The sequence below is a fragment of the Scyliorhinus canicula genome, chromosome 2 (genome assembly GCF_902713615.1).
Source record: "Scyliorhinus canicula chromosome 2, sScyCan1.1, whole genome shotgun sequence".
Classification (NCBI taxonomy): Eukaryota; Metazoa; Chordata; class Chondrichthyes; order Carcharhiniformes; family Scyliorhinidae; genus Scyliorhinus; species Scyliorhinus canicula.
In genome coordinates, this window is record NC_052147.1 from 12,604,506 (window position 1) to 12,623,501 (window position 18,996).

The 18,996-nt window shown below is 50.9% G+C and overlaps 1 protein-coding gene across 1 annotated transcript in view; it reads right to left on the reverse strand.

The window, feature by feature from the left end:
• nrxn3a (neurexin 3a) overlaps window positions 1–18,996 on the reverse strand; it is a 1,956,983-nt gene that overhangs the window by 1,191,815 nt on the left and 746,172 nt on the right. Inside the window, exon 10 of the mRNA XM_038773738.1 lies at window positions 14,032–14,058. Within this exon, the coding sequence (XP_038629666.1) occupies window positions 14,032–14,058 (27 nt within the window). The remainder of the gene's footprint in view (window positions 1–14,031; window positions 14,059–18,996) is intronic.

Genomic DNA, 18,996 nt, shown 5'->3' on the forward strand with positions numbered 1-18,996 from the left:
AGAGGGGCTGGAGAAGGTGAGGGTGTGAGGTTGAAGGGTAAGCGAGGGTTGGGGAAAGTGAAAAGGGAGGGAAGAGAGGGGGAGGGGAAGTGAGGGGAAGGGGAAGAGTAGAGGAAGTAAATGTGGAGGGAGGGAGATGAGTTGAGGGAGGTATAGGTGAAATTAAAAATGAAATGAAAATCGCTTATTGTCGCGAGTAGGCTTCAATTAAGTTTCTGTGAAAAGCCCCTAGTCGCCACATTCCGGCGCCTGTCCGGGGAGGCTGATACGGGAATCGAACTGTGCTGCTGGCCTGCTTGGTCTGCTTTAAAAGCCAGCGATTTAGCCCAGTGAGCTAAATCAGCCCCTGGTGGAGAGGGAGGTCTAAGCTCTTGGTGGTTGGATCAACTAAGATATGATAAATGGCCTTCCACTCTGATAATTGTCTTGCGACATACCAGCTTTTTGCAAAACATCTAATGCTATAAATTTATCACATTTTCTCTTAAATTTCTATACTTCTGGTCGTTTCACATGGCATGTTTTAATAAATGAACTTTGATAATTGTGGCCAAAATTGTAGAAATCTGAAAGTAAATGATTAATTTGACAAAAAATTATAATGCATTCAAATGGACTATATGTTAAGGAACAGGAATTTAGGGAAATAAACCACTGATGTTGTGAGTGGTTTAACTCACTGGTCTAACTCAGCCAAGACTTGCATAACCTTTGTTTGTGCTGTAACTGTAAGTTTCATGTATTCACCTCCCTATTGAGCCTCACTCCCTCGGCACCCTTCCTGGGGTACAGTCTCCCCTCCTACTCCATTACCACCAAGTTAGCTCCCTCTGTCCCAGTTTCCCCCTCCCCTTCCTAATTTTCCCACACTCTTTTTATTTCCCTCCTCTTCAGTTCCTGGTTGCTGGTCCTGCCATGCTCACACGGTCAACTCTCCCCAGGCCCTTTCCTCTCGCAGTTGCACCACCCGCTTCCCTTCCTCCTCACCTCACTACCTCCACCTCTCTCCATTACCTCTGCAGCCTCCTCCATCTCAGTTGCCGGTCAACCCCTCATTAGGATTGGCCTGTGGACGACAGTAAAGGCCTTCACTGGCAGAGTTGTCTGTACTCCCTCAGCAGGTATCTGAAGCTTATTAGTTTGATCCGAATGAGGCCTGAGGCTCACTTTTGAGCAGGCTTTGGGCCTAGCTATTCCAGCACATGGAATTGGTCCCTGCACCAAGTCCAAGGTTGCTTAAAAAAAAATTCTTGGCCTACATGTCAATTCTTGCATTCGCCAAGTGGTGTTGCCGGTCAGATGTGGCTGGCTGCAATATAGGAAACAATTCACCGTGGCAATTATTTCATGAGAAATTAATGCGTTGTGCGTTGAACATGTATCCGCGCAGGGTGAGGGAGAATCCTAAGTGAAACATGCCGATTTTGATTATGTGAACTCACTTAATTCCTGAAGCCTCCGAGTCAAGTATTCCAATCCCTCGGATCATTTTGTGGGGCAACGTATCAAAAACACCCCACGGAGAGTGTTGAGTGAGCGGCAGAATCTGGAAATGTTCAAACTGCAAGGGTGGGATTTTTCGCTTTCAAACCGCCAACACCATGTCCGTCCCCCCCCCCCGCCCCCCCCCCCCCCCCCCCCCCCCGACTGCCCGCCCCCAGGGCGGTCCGCCACTATCAACAGGTTTTCCCGTTGTTCACGCCCTTCACTAGTGGGGAATTGGAATATTTCCGGCCTCAATGTTTAATTGGGAATCATGGGCCCGATCTACCGGCTGCATTGCTGAAATCCAGCATGCCACAGCCAGGTGTGCCACAGCCAGGTGTGCCACAGCCAGGTGTGCCACAGCCAGGTGTGCCGCAACCAGGTGTGCCACAGCCAGGTGTGCCACAGCCAGGTGTGCCGCAGCCAGGTGTGCCGCAGCCAGGTGTGCCACAGCCAGGTGTGCCGCAGCCAGGTGTGCCACAGCCAGGTGTGCCGCAGCCAGGTGTGCCGCAGCCAGGTGTGCCGCAGCCAGGTGTGCCACAGCCAGGTGTGCCACAGCCAGGTGTGCCACAGCCAGGTGTGCCACAGCCAGGTGTGCCGCAGCCAGTGTGTCACAGCCAGGTGTGCCGCAGCCAGGTGTGCCGCAGCCAGTGTGTCACAGCCAGGTGTGCCACAGCCAGGTGTGCCACAGCCAGGTGTGCCGCAGCCAGGTGTGCCGCAGCCAGTGTGCCGCAGCCAGGTGTGCCACAGCCAGGTGTGCCACAGCCAGGTGTGCCGCAGCCAGGTGTGCCACAGCCAGGTGTGGTGCAGCCAGGTGTGGTGCAGCCAGGTGTGGTGCAGCCAGGCGTGCCGCAGCCAGGTGTGCCACAGCCAGGTGTGCCACAGCCAGGTGTGCCACAGCCAGGTGTGGTGCAGCCAGTGTGCCACAGCCAGGTGTGCCACAGCCAGGTGTGCCGCAGCCAGGTGTGCTACAGCCAGGTGTGCCGCAGCCAGGTGTGCCACAGCCAGGTGTGCCACAGCCAGGTGTGCCGCAGCCAGGTGTGCCACAGCCAGGTGTGCCGCAGCCAGGTGTGCCACAGCCAGGTGTGCCGCAGCCAGGTGTGCCACAGCCAGGTGTGCCGCAGCCAGGTGTGCCGCAGCCAGGTGTGCCGCAGCCAGGTGTGCCGCAGCCAGGTGTGGTGCAGCCAGTGTGCCACAGCCAGGTGTGCCGCAGCCAGGTGTGCCACAGCCAGGTGTGGTGCAGCCAGTGTGCCACAGCCAGGTGTGCCACAGCCAGGTGTGCCACAGCCAGGTGTGCCGCAGCCAGGTGTGGTGCAGCCAGTGTGCCACAGCCAGGTGTGCCGCAGCCAGGTGTGCCACAGCCAGGTGTGCCGCAGCCAGGTGTGCCACAGCCAGGTGTGCCACAGCCAGGTGTGCCGCAGCCCGTGTGCCACAGCCAGGTGTGCCGCAGCCAGGTGTGGTGCAGCCAGTGTGCCGCAGCCAGGTGTGCCGCAGCCAGGTGTGCCGCAGCCAGGTGTGCCGCAGCCAGGTGTGGTGCAGCCAGTGTGCCACAGCCAGGTGTGCCGCAGCCAGGTGTGCCACAGCCAGGTGTGGTGCAGCCAGGTGTGGTGCAGCCAGGCGTGCCACAGCCAGGTGTGGTGCAGCCAGCATGCCACAGCCAGGTGTGGTGCAGCCAGGTGTGGTGCAGCCAGGTGTGGTGCAGCCAGGTGTGCCGCAGCCAGGCGTGCCGCAGCCAGGTGTGCCACAGCCAGGTGTGCCGCAGCCAGGTGTGCCACAGCCAGGTGTGGTGCAGCCAGGTGTGGTGCAGCCAGTGTGCCACAGCCAGGTGTGCCACAGCCAGTGTGCCGCAGCCAGGTGTGGTGCAGCCAGTGTGCCGCAGCCAGGTGTGGTGCAGCCAGTGTGCCGCAGCCAGGTGAGCCGCAGCCAGGTGTGGTGCAGCCAGTGTGCCACAGCCAGGTGTGGTGCAGCCAGTGTGCCGCAGCCAGGTGTGCCACAGCCAGGTGTGCCACAGCCAGGTGTGGTGCAGCCAGTGTGCCACAGCCAGGTGTGGTGCAGCCAGTGTGCCGCAGCCAGGTGTGCCACAGCCAGGTGTGCCACAGCCAGGTGTGGTGCAGCCAGTGTGCCGCAGCCAGGTGTGGTGCAGCCAGTGTGCCGCAGCCAGGTGTGGTGCAGCCAGGTGTGCCACAGCCAGGTGTGGTGCAGCCAGGTGTGCCACAGCCAGGTGTGCCACAGCCAGGTGTGCCACAGCCAGGTGTGGTGCAGCCAGTGTGCCGCAGCCAGGTGTGGTGCAACCAGTGTGCCACAGCCAGGTGTGCCGCAGCCAGGTGTGCCGCAGCCAGGTGTGGTGCAACCAGTGTGCCACAGCCAGGCGTGCGGCAGCCAGGTGTGGTGCAGCCAGCGTGCCGCAGCCAGGTGTGGTGCAGCCAGTGTGCCACAGCCAGGCGTGCCTCAGCCAGGTGTGGTGCAGCCAGCGTGCCGCAGCCAGGTGTGGTGCAGCCAGTGTGCCTCAGCCAGGTGTGGTGCAGCCAGGTGTGGTGCAGCCAGGCGTGCGGCAGCCAGGTGTGGTGCAGCCAGTGTGCCTCAGCCAGGTGTGGTGCAGCCAGGCGTGCGGCAGCCAGGTGTGGTGCAGCCAGTGTGTCACAGCCAGGTGTGGTGCAGCCAGTGTGTCACAGCCAGGTGTGGTGCAGCCAGTGTGCCTCAGCCAGGTGTGGTGCAGCCAGGCGTGCGGCAGCCAGGTGTGGTGCAGCCAGTGTGTCACAGCCAGGTGTGGTGCAGCCAGGCGTGCCGCAGCCAGGTGTGGTGCAGCCAGGTGTGGTGCAGCCAGTGTGTCACAGCCAGGTGTGGTGCAGCCAGGTGTGGTGCAGCCAGGCGTGCGGCAGCCAGGTGTGGTGCAGCCAGCATGCCGCAGCCAGGTGTGGTGCAGCCAGCATGCCGCAGCCAGGTGTGGTGCAGCCAGCATGCCGCAGCCAGGTGTGGTGCAGCCAGCATGCCGCAGCCAGGTGTGCCACAGCCAGGTGTGGTGCAGCCAGGCGTGCGGCAGCCAGGTGTGGTGCAGCCAGCATGCCGCAGCCAGGTGTGGTGCAGCCGGTAGATCCCTCACAATCAGAATCGCGCCCACCACTATTTGACAAATCTACTTTGACATTAATTTGACATTAGAGTCAGACAGCTTGTCACACTCTACAAAGTGCTCCCTGATCTACCCATGGCGTTGGAATCTAACCCTGTTGCCTCGGAGATTTCGGGTGAGTGTCATTCACTGCTGGTCTCCACAAATGGGGGCCAGATGGGAACGGTACTTGTTGGGAGGTCTCCCATGGGACCGGTGGTCCCCAGGTGGTTGCCCTCTGGGCATGGTGGTACCCTGGCATTGCTGGTGCCACCTGAGCACCCTGGCACTGCCAGGCTGGCCCAGAGGGGTCCAGGTATCGGAACCACATTTTGAGTAGTCCGACGCATTGCTCAATGACAACCTAAGTGGCCACATGTGCCTCGTAATATCGTGTCTCCGCCTCGGTCACCGGCCATTTGGCTTAACTCAGCCTGGTATATATTCAATGACCCAACCTCCAATGCTGCCTGTTGAAGGGAATTCCAAACACTGGCTACCATGTGAGGGAAGAAATTCTTCCTCATTCCTATCATAAGTGGGAGACCCCTTATTTTGAAACTGTGAGGTCTAGTTCAGGTACAAATACTATAGGGAGCAATGCAAATAGTCACTTATTGCATATTGGAGATGGTGCGAAGGGTTCAAACTGCAAGCGGATAAACAATATGCAGGACTTTACCTGTCTGGCACTTGGTTAGTGCCAGATATGTAGGGGGCGATTCTCCGATATTGAGGCCAAGTGTTCGCGCCGTCGTGAACACCGTTGCGTTTCACGACGGCGTGAATAGGGCCCGGGCATGGCCTATTCTAGCCCCCACAGGGGGCCAGCACGGCACTGGAGCAATTCACACCGCTCCAGCCTCCTTACGTGGCGCCAAATGGGCGCCGTGCCATCCTGCGCATGCGCGGGGAACGTCTTACATCGGCCCCGACCCAACATGGGGTCGGTGTTCAGGGGCCGGCCGAGCCAGAAAGTAGGCCCGGGGCGGTGGGGGGGGGGGGGGGGTGGGGGGGCGGAGAGGCCGACCCGCCGATTGGTGGGCCCCAATCGCGGGCCAGACCCCTTCGGAGGCCCGCCCTGCTCCCCCGGTGAAGGAGCCCCGCCTCCCTCCCCCCCCCCACAGGCCGCCCCCCAAGCCTTCGCGACGAGTACCCGCCGGCAGCGACCAGGTGTGGACAGCGAAGGCAGGACTATCATTTTTTTTTGTCGGCCGTTCGGCCCATCCGGGCCGGAGAATCGCTGCTCGCCGTTTGCCCCGATTCTCCAAGCGGTGTGCCGTTCTCGCGGCACTGGTTTCGGAAGGGTGGGAGAATCGCGTGCGGGGGTCGGGGCGGCGTGGCGCTGTTCGCGCGGAACCTCGGCGATTCTCCCACTTGGCGTGGGGGGGGAGAATACCGCCCGTAATGTTGTACTATTATATAGTGGACCTGAATTTATGCTATGTATTTTTCTTATGCCACACTGTGGTGTTTTAAGCTGTTCTATTCATTAAAGGCAACGGTTTAGTAGCAATCTGGTGGACCGACAGCAGTGGTTTTGAAACTACTTATAAATTTCTGGTCAAAAGAAACAATATAAATTATTCTATGTAATTTCAGGCATCAGCTGAGGATCAGTGGACAGCATCTCGAGCCAAATTGATTTTGAGTTCGCATCGCAATCCGGGGATTTGAGTAGAAAAGTCTGGGCTGACACCCCAGTAAATAGTATTGAGGGAGTGCTGCTCTGTGTAAGGTGCTGTCTCCTAATTAAGACATGTCTTAAGATGATGTCTTGGTTTACGCTGGAATAATTGCCATGGAACTATTTTGAAGAACAGCAACGGAGTGATCCGCGATCAACTCGGCAATATCTATTCCCCAATCAATATCCGAAATAGATTACCGAGCCATCATTACTGTTCATGGGAGATTGACATGGGACAAAATGCCGATCGCGTTTCCCACAACATTGTCCACACGTCAGAAGTATTTAATTGGATGTCCTGAGAGGTGTTGGTTTTTTTTAATGTATTCGTTCATTTGACGTGTGCATCGCTGGCTGTGCCAGCATTTATTGCCCATCCCTAATTGTTCTTGAGGGGGCAGTTAAGAGTCGACCACATTGCTGTGGGTCTGGGGTCACATGTAGGCCTGATCAGGTAAGGACGGCAGATTTCCTTCCCGAAAGTGCATTAGTATATCAGCTGGGTCTTTACGACAATTGACAATTAATTCCAGATTTTTTTTTGATTGAATTCAAATTTCACCATGTGCAGTGGCAGGATTCGAACCCAGGTCCCCAGAGCTGGGTCTCTGATGTACTAGCCCAGTGACAATACCACTACGCTACCGCCTCCCCTGCCTCCTAAATGCAAGTCTTCCTTTCTTAATAACTATGAGACTTGTATGTGGAAAGAGAATAAGATATGGACTTGAGCCAGCGCAGAATAAATGGAATAATGGAGCTCCGAGCCCCCTGTTTAAGGCGGGTTGGCATATGCTTCCACCATTGGAGTGGAGGTGGCACAGACCACGCACTGCGGGTTCAGTTGAAGCTCCCGATTGCAATAATCTGCCCAGCCAAAACTCAGAGGAGCCCACAGCGTAGCGTTCCTCTTAGTCGCTCAAAGTGGCATTTCCAACACAGCCATCCTGTGAACTCCCTGGCAAGAATGCCAATTTACGACCAATTAGTTCCAAATTATATATATTTCGGATAAACATAACCTGCAGGAAGGACGTTTCCATGGCATCCGTTTACTTGAAGGCTCAACAGCTGTTTGAGAGAATGCAAAACACAAGAGTGTGCAACGCACAACACCATATGGTTTGCTCGAAGGTTCAATTATAGATACAACAACACTTCCACAGCAGGGGACGGTGATCGGGAATGTGGCACACGGGACTCTTTCAGTAAGTGGCTTAAATTGCACGCTTGATATTTAGTTTGCGGCTGTGCAAGAGGGGTGGTTGATATTTATAATGAAGAGGGTTAACAAAAAGCGGCATTAATTCAAATTACAGGGAAGAATTGCAATTAGATGGAACAGATTGCGAAAATGAGAGAAAAGGGGAAAGCTGTTGAAAGCGGAAAGAGCAAAACACACTTCACACACAGAGTCAGGCATGCCAATGTCTGTTCGGGAGGGGTGGGTGGAGGGGCTGTGAGGGAAAGCACTCCAAGGATTGCTACATTCTGTTGGTCTTATCGTTACCCAATGACCTGTTCTGAACTGTACCTAAACTCAGTGATTCAAAAGGCGTCATAGAATCATAGAATTTACAGCGCAGAAGGAGGCCATTTGGCCCACTGAGTCTGCACCGGCCCTTGGAAAGAGCACTCCAATGCCACATCTCCACCCTATCCCCACACCTCCACCCTATCCCCACACCTCCATCCTATCCCGTAACCCAAGCTAACCTTTTTTGGACATCAAGGGCAATTTATCACAGCCAATTCACCTAGCCCGTACATCTTTGGACTGTGGGAGGAAACCGGAGCACCCGGACGAAACCCACGCAGACATGGGTAGAACGTGCAGACTCCGCACAGACAGTGATCCAAGCTGGGAATTGAACTTGGGATCCTTTGGCTGTGAAGCAACTGCGCTACCCACTGTACTACCCTGCTGCCCTAAACCAGAAGCATGAGATGTTTCTGCCTGGTTGCAAGCCTGGGACCTTTCGTGTGTCAAGCTAATGTGATAGTGCTATACCGTGAATTCACTGTGAGACTGTGAGAACGAGTGAACATTAGGCTTTATTATCCATGAACTTGCCTGCCAGAGTCGGCTGTACAAATGAGTGCCACCCACAGGTGGCCGGACTATATATGGCCCCGGTGAGGGCGGAGCCAGGGGCGGAGCCCACTGGGGTTCCAGTACAGTACCTGGAAGTAGCCCGTATCATCACTTCCAGGTCATGGGTCACATCATTATACAGACAGCTCATGCATTAGGTGAAATACATTCACCACAGATAGCCACTGCACTGCAGAATTTTTGTCAATTTTTATTTGAGGCCTGTTCAAATCAATTCTTGCTGGCAACACATCTGTGGGCTGCATTCCGTTGTGACACATTCTTCTGTTGCTCCTCTTTTAATCTCTGCGAAAGAGCTTCGTAAAATAATCGAATACCCGTTCAATTCCACTCAGCCTGAGAATTTACCGATCGATTTTTTTTCCCCCCCAAGATTAAGGTGTTGCCACTTTTGAAACTTCCCTGACAGGATTCTGTTGCCATGGATGGTGGGAGAACGGAATTGATTTGTAAATAGTCCCTTTTTAATTTGGCTGTTGAAAAGAACACCGGGAAAAGTGCATTTCCTTTCATGTGTGAAACACTGCTGTCCACAGATCGCCACATTGCCGAAAGGGGAGGGGGCAACCTGCTTTAGGGTATAAAGTGCCTCCTACGTAAAAAAAGAAACTTCACCTAAACAAAGAAAAAAGCCTTGAGCAATTGTTAGCTTGCTATGTCTCTCACCAGCGGCAGTGCTTACGCAGAATAACTTTGCCCGAGGTGGTCACTTCAATCTGTTTGTTTTACATGCAAGGGAGGACCCAACAATCAGGCCCACGAGGCTGAGGCTTGATGGTCATGTGGTCCATTTCATCTGGGTAACTCTTTTCAGGTGAGCAGATGAATGGTAGAACATGTCAAGAAATAAGTACATTTTTGGCCTTGATCAGAGGCTACAATATCGACTAACCATTTGCCCCAAGGTGCCATGATGGGGTAATCACAGGGTACCAGGTAAGCCGATGGTTTCATGTCAACAGCTCGCAAAGCAGCACGCACAAAATATAAGACACATTGCTGAGTGGGACCCCCTTGAGATATCAAGAGTTAACTAGTCCAATTTGGTTAAGCCAGGCGATCCATGTATTTATACTATATAAAGAGGCATTATTGTCTTGGAGTTATGATCCTATCCTTGACTTCATTCTACACAAAACAAGGTTAACGTTGAATAATCATTGTACATTATTGCATGGATTTCAGTACTGTAGTCCTTTATCAAATAAAAATCCATAGTTTCTTCTGACTGTAGTCTTTACTGAAGGAATATTGTTGAAGAATGGAACGTTTGTGACATTCGGCCTGATTCCCACTGAGTCTTGGCAGGCCAGCCCCAGATTTGTAAGTCCCGCCCTAATTTGACACAGATATCATTTTCATTGGTCGAGGAAAGGGGGCAGGACATGACTCACACGTGAGCGAAATCCAAACTCTGCTGGGCCATTCAAACTCAGTGCTGTGCTCAAACAGACCCTATTTTCAATATAGCAAAGGCTTTGGCCGGGATTATCTATCCCGCGCCAGGTCGGAGAATCGCTGGGGGGGTTGGGGGGCGGCGTGAGAATTGCGCCACGCCACTCCTAAGCCCTGCCGCCAATTCTCTGGTGACCGGAGAATCGGCGCCAATCGCACCCGCGGAGTCGTTGCCGTGCCGGTTGGAAGCTGTTGAAAGCTCCTGCCCCCACCGCCGATTCTCCACGCCTCGACGGGCCGAGTGCCCGCCGAGTTCGGCCAAGACCCGCCAGCGTGGGTTACGCATGGTCCTACCCGGCGGGACCTCGGAGTTCTGGCTGCAGGGGCCGTCTCGGTTGGGGGGTGGGGGATCCGACTCCGGGGGGGGGGGGGGGGGGGGGGCTCCACGGTGGCCAGGTCCGCAATTAGGGCCTACCGATCGGCAGGCAGGCTAATTCCGTGGGGGGCCTATGTTCCTCCGCGCCGGGCCCCTGTAGGGCTCTGCCATATTGCCCGGGGGCTGGCGTGGAGACGGAAACCCGCGCGTATGCGCAGACTGCGCTGCCTGAGGCACGCATGCGCAGACCCGCGCCGGCTGTGGCGTGCATGCGCGGGCCCGCCACCCGTGGCGCACCGGCTTTCGAGCACCGGAGCAGTGGACACCACTCCAGCGCCATACTAGCCCCCTGGGAAGGGGTGAATGACTGGGCCTGGAGGCCCTTTGATGCCGGAGTCGCTCGCGCCGCTTTTGACGCCGGCGTCAGAACTTAGCCGCGGGATCGGAGAATCCCAACCTTTGTCTCACAGTATGGAAATCATAAATTTATGGAGTAAAACTAAACGCTATTGAAAGGCAGAAAAGGTCTGTTTGATTATCATGATCTGAAGTTATTTAAATCACTAACCGTTTGAAAATTTTTAAAAATCTAGAGTTGAAAATAATATGTTTTAGCAGTCACAGCAACTGTTTGTTAACATTACCCCAACGGCTACATTGGGCGAGATTTACTGACCACCTCACCACCTGGTTTTCGGCGGTGGAGGCGGCCCACCAGTGGGATCTAACGGTCTCACCATTGTCAATGGGATTTCATGTTGACTGTACCCCTATTCGTCGGGATACCCGTGCACCAGCCTGGGACTGAAATTTCCCACCGGTGTGAACAGCCGGTAAATCCTACCCATTATATCAATATTAATATTGCCTGCTTTTCACAACCTACAATTATCCCAGTAGGGAGGTTGTAAATTCACACGTTCATCGACAGCTCGAAGAGGTTAAGAAAGGATTAACTGTCTTTGATGTGAGGTTCTGAATACAAGTCTGTTTGTTTTGATCTGAGAATAAGTGCTTGAGGAGCGTTTAAAGATTTTAATAGGTTTTCATGAAGTGATGTTTTTTTTTAATTACAGTGGAAACTAATAGATATTTCGATCTTTATTTGATTTCTTCTCGTGAGGTCTTTCCATTGTGGGTGCAGGGTAAATTGGCATGGGGAGTGTAAAGGGAAAAGGTGTTAGGGGCATGGATTGGCATGAATTGGCATTTTGTTGGCATGAGGGCTTCAAGGGGCCATCAGGGATAGGTGGAGGACATGAGATGGTGTGGAGGCAATAAGGTGGCATTGGCGATGAGTGGAGACATGTGTTGGCAAGGACAGGGCACATGGAGTGGGTGCGAGTTAGGTGGTGTGAGGGTTATAGGGCTAAATAGTTAACAAAACAAGTGGGACAAGGTCCCAGGAACGGAGGCAAGTCTTTAAACAACCCGCCCCAGTCTGGTTCCTGTGGCCACCTCCAATCTTCCTCCGGGGGCATCCTGGAGTCTACCCCACACCAACGTCACCTCTCCCAGCCCTCATGCCCCCCCCCCCCCCCCCCCCCCCCCCCGCCCCCCTCCAAGCAAAAATCGTATCATTTGGCCACTTTCTCCCAAGGTGGGGTGGGTGCTGATCTGGGAAATTTGCCAGCTCAAATTAGCTGACACACCAGCAGGAATGCGGCACATAATATGTATGCAAGAAAATACTAACAGGATACAAAACACTGAAACCAAATCTTAGAGTGGGTGAGCAGAGTTATCCTCTGTGAAGGTAAATAAGTATCAGGGCCGCTTAAAGGGAACAATGATGGGAGTTCTCTCTCAGGTTACATCCCTCATTGGTGCTGTGGCAGAATACCGACGTCGTTCCTTAAATTGTTATGAATAGAAAATAGGGACAAACCAACAGTGCGCCTTCAGTTCTCGGCAAAGACCTTCTGCTGAAAATAACAAAGATGCGCCTGCTATAAAATCTAGGCCTGAATTTTATGGGCGGCAATATTGCTCCCCCACCCCACTTCCCTTCACCGGAAGAAAGGCAACCCGGGAACTGACCAACCTTAAAATAAGCTCCCATAATAGGCTGGGGGTGGCATAAACGAGGTGCTTGTGGGGCACTTGCCCCCTCAGGGACAGGAAGCCCTGCCCTCGAGCACTCCCAACCAGCCAGCGACAGAGATGTCTCAGCACCGCCAATTAGTGGCTGCTGCTGGGACTGCAACGGCACCTCCAGGAAGGAGTGTCATGCATGCTGGTGCTTTTTTTGGACAGGGAGAAACTGGGCACCTGAGGGAGAGGGGTGGGAGGAGGGTGGGGAGGCGATGGTTGAGGAGGGAAGGAGATGGGGAAGTGGGGTTTGGGTGGCTATGAGGGAGGCACAAAGGGGAGGATTGCAATCATTTGTGGGGGGGGGGGGGGGGGCAGGGGGGCGGTGCAGGGTGGAATTACCTCAGTCACCCTGTAAAGGAGTCACTCCGCCCCTTCCTTTCCACATTTCCATCAGAATGGGTGATAATGCAGTTATCTCCTTATTTCTGCCTTCCACTGAACATTGTATTAAGGCAGTGTAGGTGAAATTAAACCCTTAACTGGCTCTGAATTGGCCAGTTAGGGGTTGCCATAGGTTGAAGGGCAGGCAGACTGGCTGATGCTTTACCCACCCACCATATTATGGGGGACAGCTCAGGAATGGGGGGGGGGGGGGCAAGCGGGCTAGCTACCTGTCATTTTTTATGTGCCCTCTCAGGGACATCAATGTAGCTGAAACACACTCAGTGCTGGTGGTGGTTGGTGGGGTGGCGTTTGAGGTGGGGGACATAAAACCCCCTCCATGGAGTAAAAAAAATACATATTTTAATGCCTGTCACTTAATGTGAAAGGAATTAACGAGTTAAAGTCAGGTTTTAAAATGTTGAAAATACACAAAATCTGGATCAACGTCCATTTCTGGCCACCAACCCCCTGCTATTCGGACTCTTTTATTTGCATTGATCTCAACTCACCAAACCTCCTTCGCCATCACCTTCCAACCTTGTGACATTTCCAACCTCGAAGGACAAGGGCAGTAGGTGCAAAGGAAAGCCACTACACCATCCTGGCATTGAGCTATATTGTCATTTCTTCACTGTCGCTGGGTCAAAAACCTGGAACCCACTTCCTAACATCACAGTGGGTGTACCTGCATCACATGGACCCCCAGTGGCTCAAGAAGGCGGCTCATCACCGCTTTCCCAAGGGCAATTAGGGATGCGCCATAAATGCTGGGCCTCACGAGTGACGATGGAAAACCATGCAGAACCTGTACCTGCAATAAGCCCTTGGCTGCCCTCGACCACACTTTTAACCCTTTGATAAAATTATGTCCAGTGCTTTGACTTGCTTCTCTTGTGTTGGTGTGTGCAAGGATTACACCCGCTTATTTGATATCGTGACTGCAGAAACATTAAACATGTTGTTCCCTTAACCGCTCAAGACATGCAGGCAATTATTAGAGCACAGTCAAATGCCATTAAACGTTACCCCTGCCAAAGAAAACAGCGGGTTTTCAAAGACGCAGGCTTACAGGTGCTGTGATTAGCACCACGTAACAGACCTCAAGGTCGAGATCCACTGGCGTGGGATACAATAACTGTTCTCTATGAAGGAGCTGAATAGACAAAGAAAATGAGAACTTTACACATTTTACTGGTACTTGTTAATGAGATTTGACTGCGGGTTATTGTTACTCGTGATCTTTTGACATATTCAGAAATTCAACTTCTGCAGTCTTTTCCCCAGTGCATCTAGAGACACAATGACATACATACAGCATTAAGCAGTTCTTTAAAACACTAAAAAGGCATTAAGAACAAAATGAAACTTGAGCAATAACTTACTGGAGTTACAGTTAATCCTGATACAGTCTAGACGGGGAAGAATAAATGAAAGATGAAATCGCATCCTTCAAGGTAACAGCTGCAGACATCCAATAACAGTTAGTCCACCCTTCCGGGGACAGACACACGCAAGAAGATGGCCATTTTACTTCACTCTTCATTTCACATATGCATCAAAGATCTTCACATTTTTACATGGTAACCTCCATACATCAAAAGTCTCGCAGAGATTCTGCACTACACTCATTTACTAATCCCACTGCAGCAGCAAGAAGCTTACTTTTATTTCGGATAACCAACAGACTTTTTTTTCACTCTCTTCCCCTCCTCCCCGCCACCTCCAACCTCTTATTATAAAATGGCCACTTGCAAACAGCTAACCATATGAAGGCTCAACCAAGATTTGGTGGAGATTGTTTCAATTGTGAGTCTCAAAGATGACTGGCTCAACCATTTCACGTGCTCAGGACCAGCTAGTCTACCAAATGCTGATAAAGAAACAGTTGGAAGAGAGCATTTTGCAAGAAGATGGGTGAGCAGGTGCTTTGGCAGGGCCAGCCCTCTTTGAATAGTCTAGCACGTTTCTCAAGGACTTCATAGAAGTATCAAGAACAAAAAACTGTGAAACTTTTGAGAGGAACGCCAATTATTTTCAAATATTATTTGTATATTTACATCAGAAATTACAAGCAATAGGGTTTTTCTCAAGTTGGAAATTGTTATTCTTGATCGTCAAATGGCTGAGCAGCAATTTTTGTATTGTCGCCATGGTATCTTCGCCAATGGTTCCGCTCATTTTGGTGAGTTCCTTAATCCAATTAGAACTGTGGGATGAACATTTCCCTCACTGCAGTTGTTGCCAATTGAGAGGTGTGCATTTGCCTCTTGCAAAATAAAACAGAAAGGCTCCAGGAAAATCAGGCGGCGTCGAGAAATTCTTGAGAAACGAACGAGGAGGAAAGCTAGGTCAACAATCTGGGTTCAGTTTCACGTGGCCAGGTTTGTCATGTGTCGTCAACCGCAACAGAAAAGTGGGTGCAAACAGCCGCGGACCATTCGGCACAATCACCGTACAGAGGCCGCCATACCTTATTTGGGGATTACACAGCTTTCCTTCATCATTGCATTCGTCCCTACTCTGCAACCCGATGGGTCAACATGATCATTCCCAAACATGGGCGCTGCTTTTAATATTCACAAAAAAGGGACGCGTATCAAATGTGTCTGGAGGGGAGGGGGGGGGGGGGCAGTGGATTGACTCTTGGGTGTTAGAAGATGTGTGCCTCTGGGAAAGACTGAATATCTTTGGGATTTATGGAACTCCATCAGATTGTCTAAAGAACGTGATCTTGGAGTGTAAGCTTTCATTCCTACATAATGCAAGATTTAAAAGGAAAGGGGTTTCTTTGCACTTTCCTGTCAGCAATTAAGCACTTGTTTTGTCTGAGCTTTCCAGTGGTTCAGTTGCTGTGTGTAGATGGACAAGTAGAATGCTGATTCATGCAAGCACATGTTCTGCAAGATCCAATCTCACGTGCTTCGTTTAGCGACTTCAGACCTTGCGTTTCAACAAGGGGATGCTTTGTTAAGCTGAACGCCCTCAACACGGGTGTAACAGGGCGGAGTGGGGAAGGAAACGTGTTCAGGGTGCCTGCTCCCTATCACCGTCCAACGATTAATACCCGAAGAAGGTTGGTCATTGGATGACGAGGGGAGCGGCTTGTCCTCAGGAAGTGACCACATGGGATGGAGAAGAAGTGTTGAGGGATGGCTATCAAACCCTGGCCATGGCTTCCAGAATCTGAACTGTCCAATTTGTAAACAGGAGTCATTTAGCGAGGGCGAATAAAATGTTAAAAATCAGTTCAGAATTAATGGTGGTGCTGTATGAAAAAGGGATCAATAATTTTGGGGGAAAAAAACTTCATTACAGATAGCTGAAAGAAATTTTATGGTGAAAAATGGAGCCATTTATGGCCTAACATTTGACTCTTTGCACTCGCTGCAGGTAAATGTAGTTAAATCAATGGTACATATTTTCACCCTTGTTTTCATTAAATAAGCTAAGCAATTATCATTATCTATCTCGATGCACCCTTAACAGCGTCAGTGTCTGCACTGATCGACTGTGTAGGTGATGGGAATATTGATCTAAGCTTTAGCAGCAGACATTACAGTTTTACTCCTTAAAGCTCCAGCGCTCTCAATCATAATTAAAGAGCAAGTTAATATTCACTTCTGTGTTACGCCGCACGAGCAGGAATTGACGGCACGTCAGTGATCTGGACAAGTGGCCTCCCAGACGAGGAAACCATCAGCTGACAGCAGAGGATGAAGAGATGTCGGACTCAGTTTCCTCTTTCAACTTTGGTAAGGGTGGGAATGGACTTCTGACCCTGCCGCGACCCTGACTTATTTCCCGGAGTCCCGGAGTTGGGGAGGCCCCCCGGGGTTTGGTGGTGGGTGGGGGGGTGGCAGTGGTCACTTAGATTGAGCTCCCAGCAGGATTCTTGATCCAAGTCCAAGACAGCCAGTGCTGAATGTACAATGGTCAGCTGCTGGCCTAGCAATGCAGGCATGATAGCATCAAAAGAGGTCACTCAAAGAGGCCTTAAAGTAAAACACAGGTAAGGCTTTCGGACACTCCATTTGGCACTCCCTCTGTCCACCTCCATGAAGGAAGTTCAGCTCCCTATCATCGGCACCCCGGTAACTGCCAGCAGACTCCTTCTGGTAGTCATGGGTGAGGCCGGTGGGAGGGGGTGGGAGAGGGGGGGGGGAGAGAAAGGGGTGCACAGTGACAGTGGGGGACGAGGGGAATAGAATTAATGGATGGAGGTAGGTACTCTGTCCAAACATAGCTACTTCTTCTGGCACCATCCTCCCAGGTGCTGGGTGGTGTGTGTGTGTGTGTGTGTGGGGGGGGTTGTTGAAATTGCAGAGCAAAATCCGCTTCTAATATTTAGATTTCACTAATTAACATAATTTGAATAATCTAATTATTTAAACGCAGCAATTTTAATGAGAGCCAATTAGGGTCCAACGGCAATCCCTTTGTTGATTTTATTTGGTGTTATCAGGGACAGTGAAGCGGATGGTGTTTTAAATCAGGACAACAGGCTTCGTAAAGTTGGAGGGAGAAAATTGTTTAAAAAAACAAGTTGAACCCTTTGTCCATGGAGTATTGACGGCAAGCGTCACTTTCCGTAATCACGTTCCCCGGAGATTCCTTCATCAGGACTATAGACATGAGGAAATGTTGAAATCCTGGCTAAGGTTCAATTCATAGTGCTGCGAGTGAGATTTAATATTACATGATGTGCCAAGTGCGTCCCCGATATTAAGTGACTGGTTATTTGAACCTAGCTGAGGGCTGATCACTTTATTTGCAAAGTAACAGCTAAGGGGCGATTTTGTTTTCTAAAGTTAAGTTTAAAAAGCAAAAAAAAAAGGAGAGATGCCAAGTTTAATGCTGATAGCCACGAAATGCTGATCCCCAACTTACCCCGCACATCAACAGGATTCACTCAGTTTATGTCACACAGCAATCACTGGAGGGCATAGCCACTAAAACATGTACAATGATGAAGGAAAGCTTCAACGGGACACCAAATAGAGAGAGGGCAAAGGCACCGGGATCATTGAAAATGTTCTTGAATTTACTTTATTAGTAAGCCCACCGAGATTGCTGTTTTGGGATGGGCTGAAATAGCATCAACCTCTGCATGGGTGAAGCAACTTTCATTTCTCATCATTTTTTTTTGTTTCGCACATTTTAGATTTTCAAAAATGCATCAGTTTTCGGTTGTCGTTGAAATTTCCAAAAATAACCGAATGGGGTTTTCCAAGTGGCAAAACATTTATTTACTTTGAAAAAGGTGGGAGGAGGACGAACGGCAAAATTGCGTTTTAAAGAACGACGCATCCACCCTTTTCGATCCGATCGAACAATCGATTGAAATTCTCGAAATGGGGGGAATCACTTAGCCCCCATCAAAGTCCGCAGCGCCGCATTGTTACAGTCCGACCAGGCATTCTGCCTTTGTCACACATAATAAGCGGCAATCAGTGCACCGATTGTGAAAATTATATTACGGGTGCCTCTCTCATGGCAGCTTCCTTGCTCATGAACTGAACAGGAATTTTAAAAAAACAAAATGGTCGCCAGTGGCAACATGAAATTTAAAAAACCAAAATGGTCGCCAGTGGCAACATGAATTTTAAAAAACTAAACGGTGGCGGCTTTGGAGAGATTTTCCGGAATCAGCTACCGGGGGAGGGAAAAAAACTGATGCACGATTGAATACCGTCCGATGGTTGATCTTGATAAATTCTTGCAATTTGGAGAGCAGATACGCAAGTCGCCAATTTGGTGCGGGACAGGTAGTTGGGAGAGCAGTGGGGATGGGGGCGGTGGGCGACCTTGGGAGAGGTAATGCGAGCCAGCTGCAGGTTAGGTTGTGCACTCTGTTCCCAGGGCTGTTTGCCAAGCGGGCCGCAGGCTTCAGGCCTTTGAAGGGTTGATAGCCATCTTTTGACTGATGACTCATGAAGCATTTTGAGAAAAAAAAATTTAAGCCGCAACTTTAAAAATTTGAAGAAAAAAAAAATCATTTGAATTTTACAGAAACCGCAAAACTTTACTATAAAACGAAGAACAAACACGGCTAACGAAAGAAAAATACACGCACGACAAAAACAACTGCACGGATTTACAAAATTTTCTTTAAGACATTTTTTTCTAACGTATGAAACCCACCTGAGTAGGTCACAGCACTTTTACTTTCGTAAGAAGGAATTATTACGGGAAAACAATTACTTTCAAATGATTTAATTTAAACATATGTCAATAAGTGTTTTATTGAGCAGTAGCTGTGACTTACTTGGCAGGGCCAACAGATATGGTTGCAAAAAACATGAATTGTTGTTCAAAAGATGGTCCATTTAAACATGGATTTCAAATCC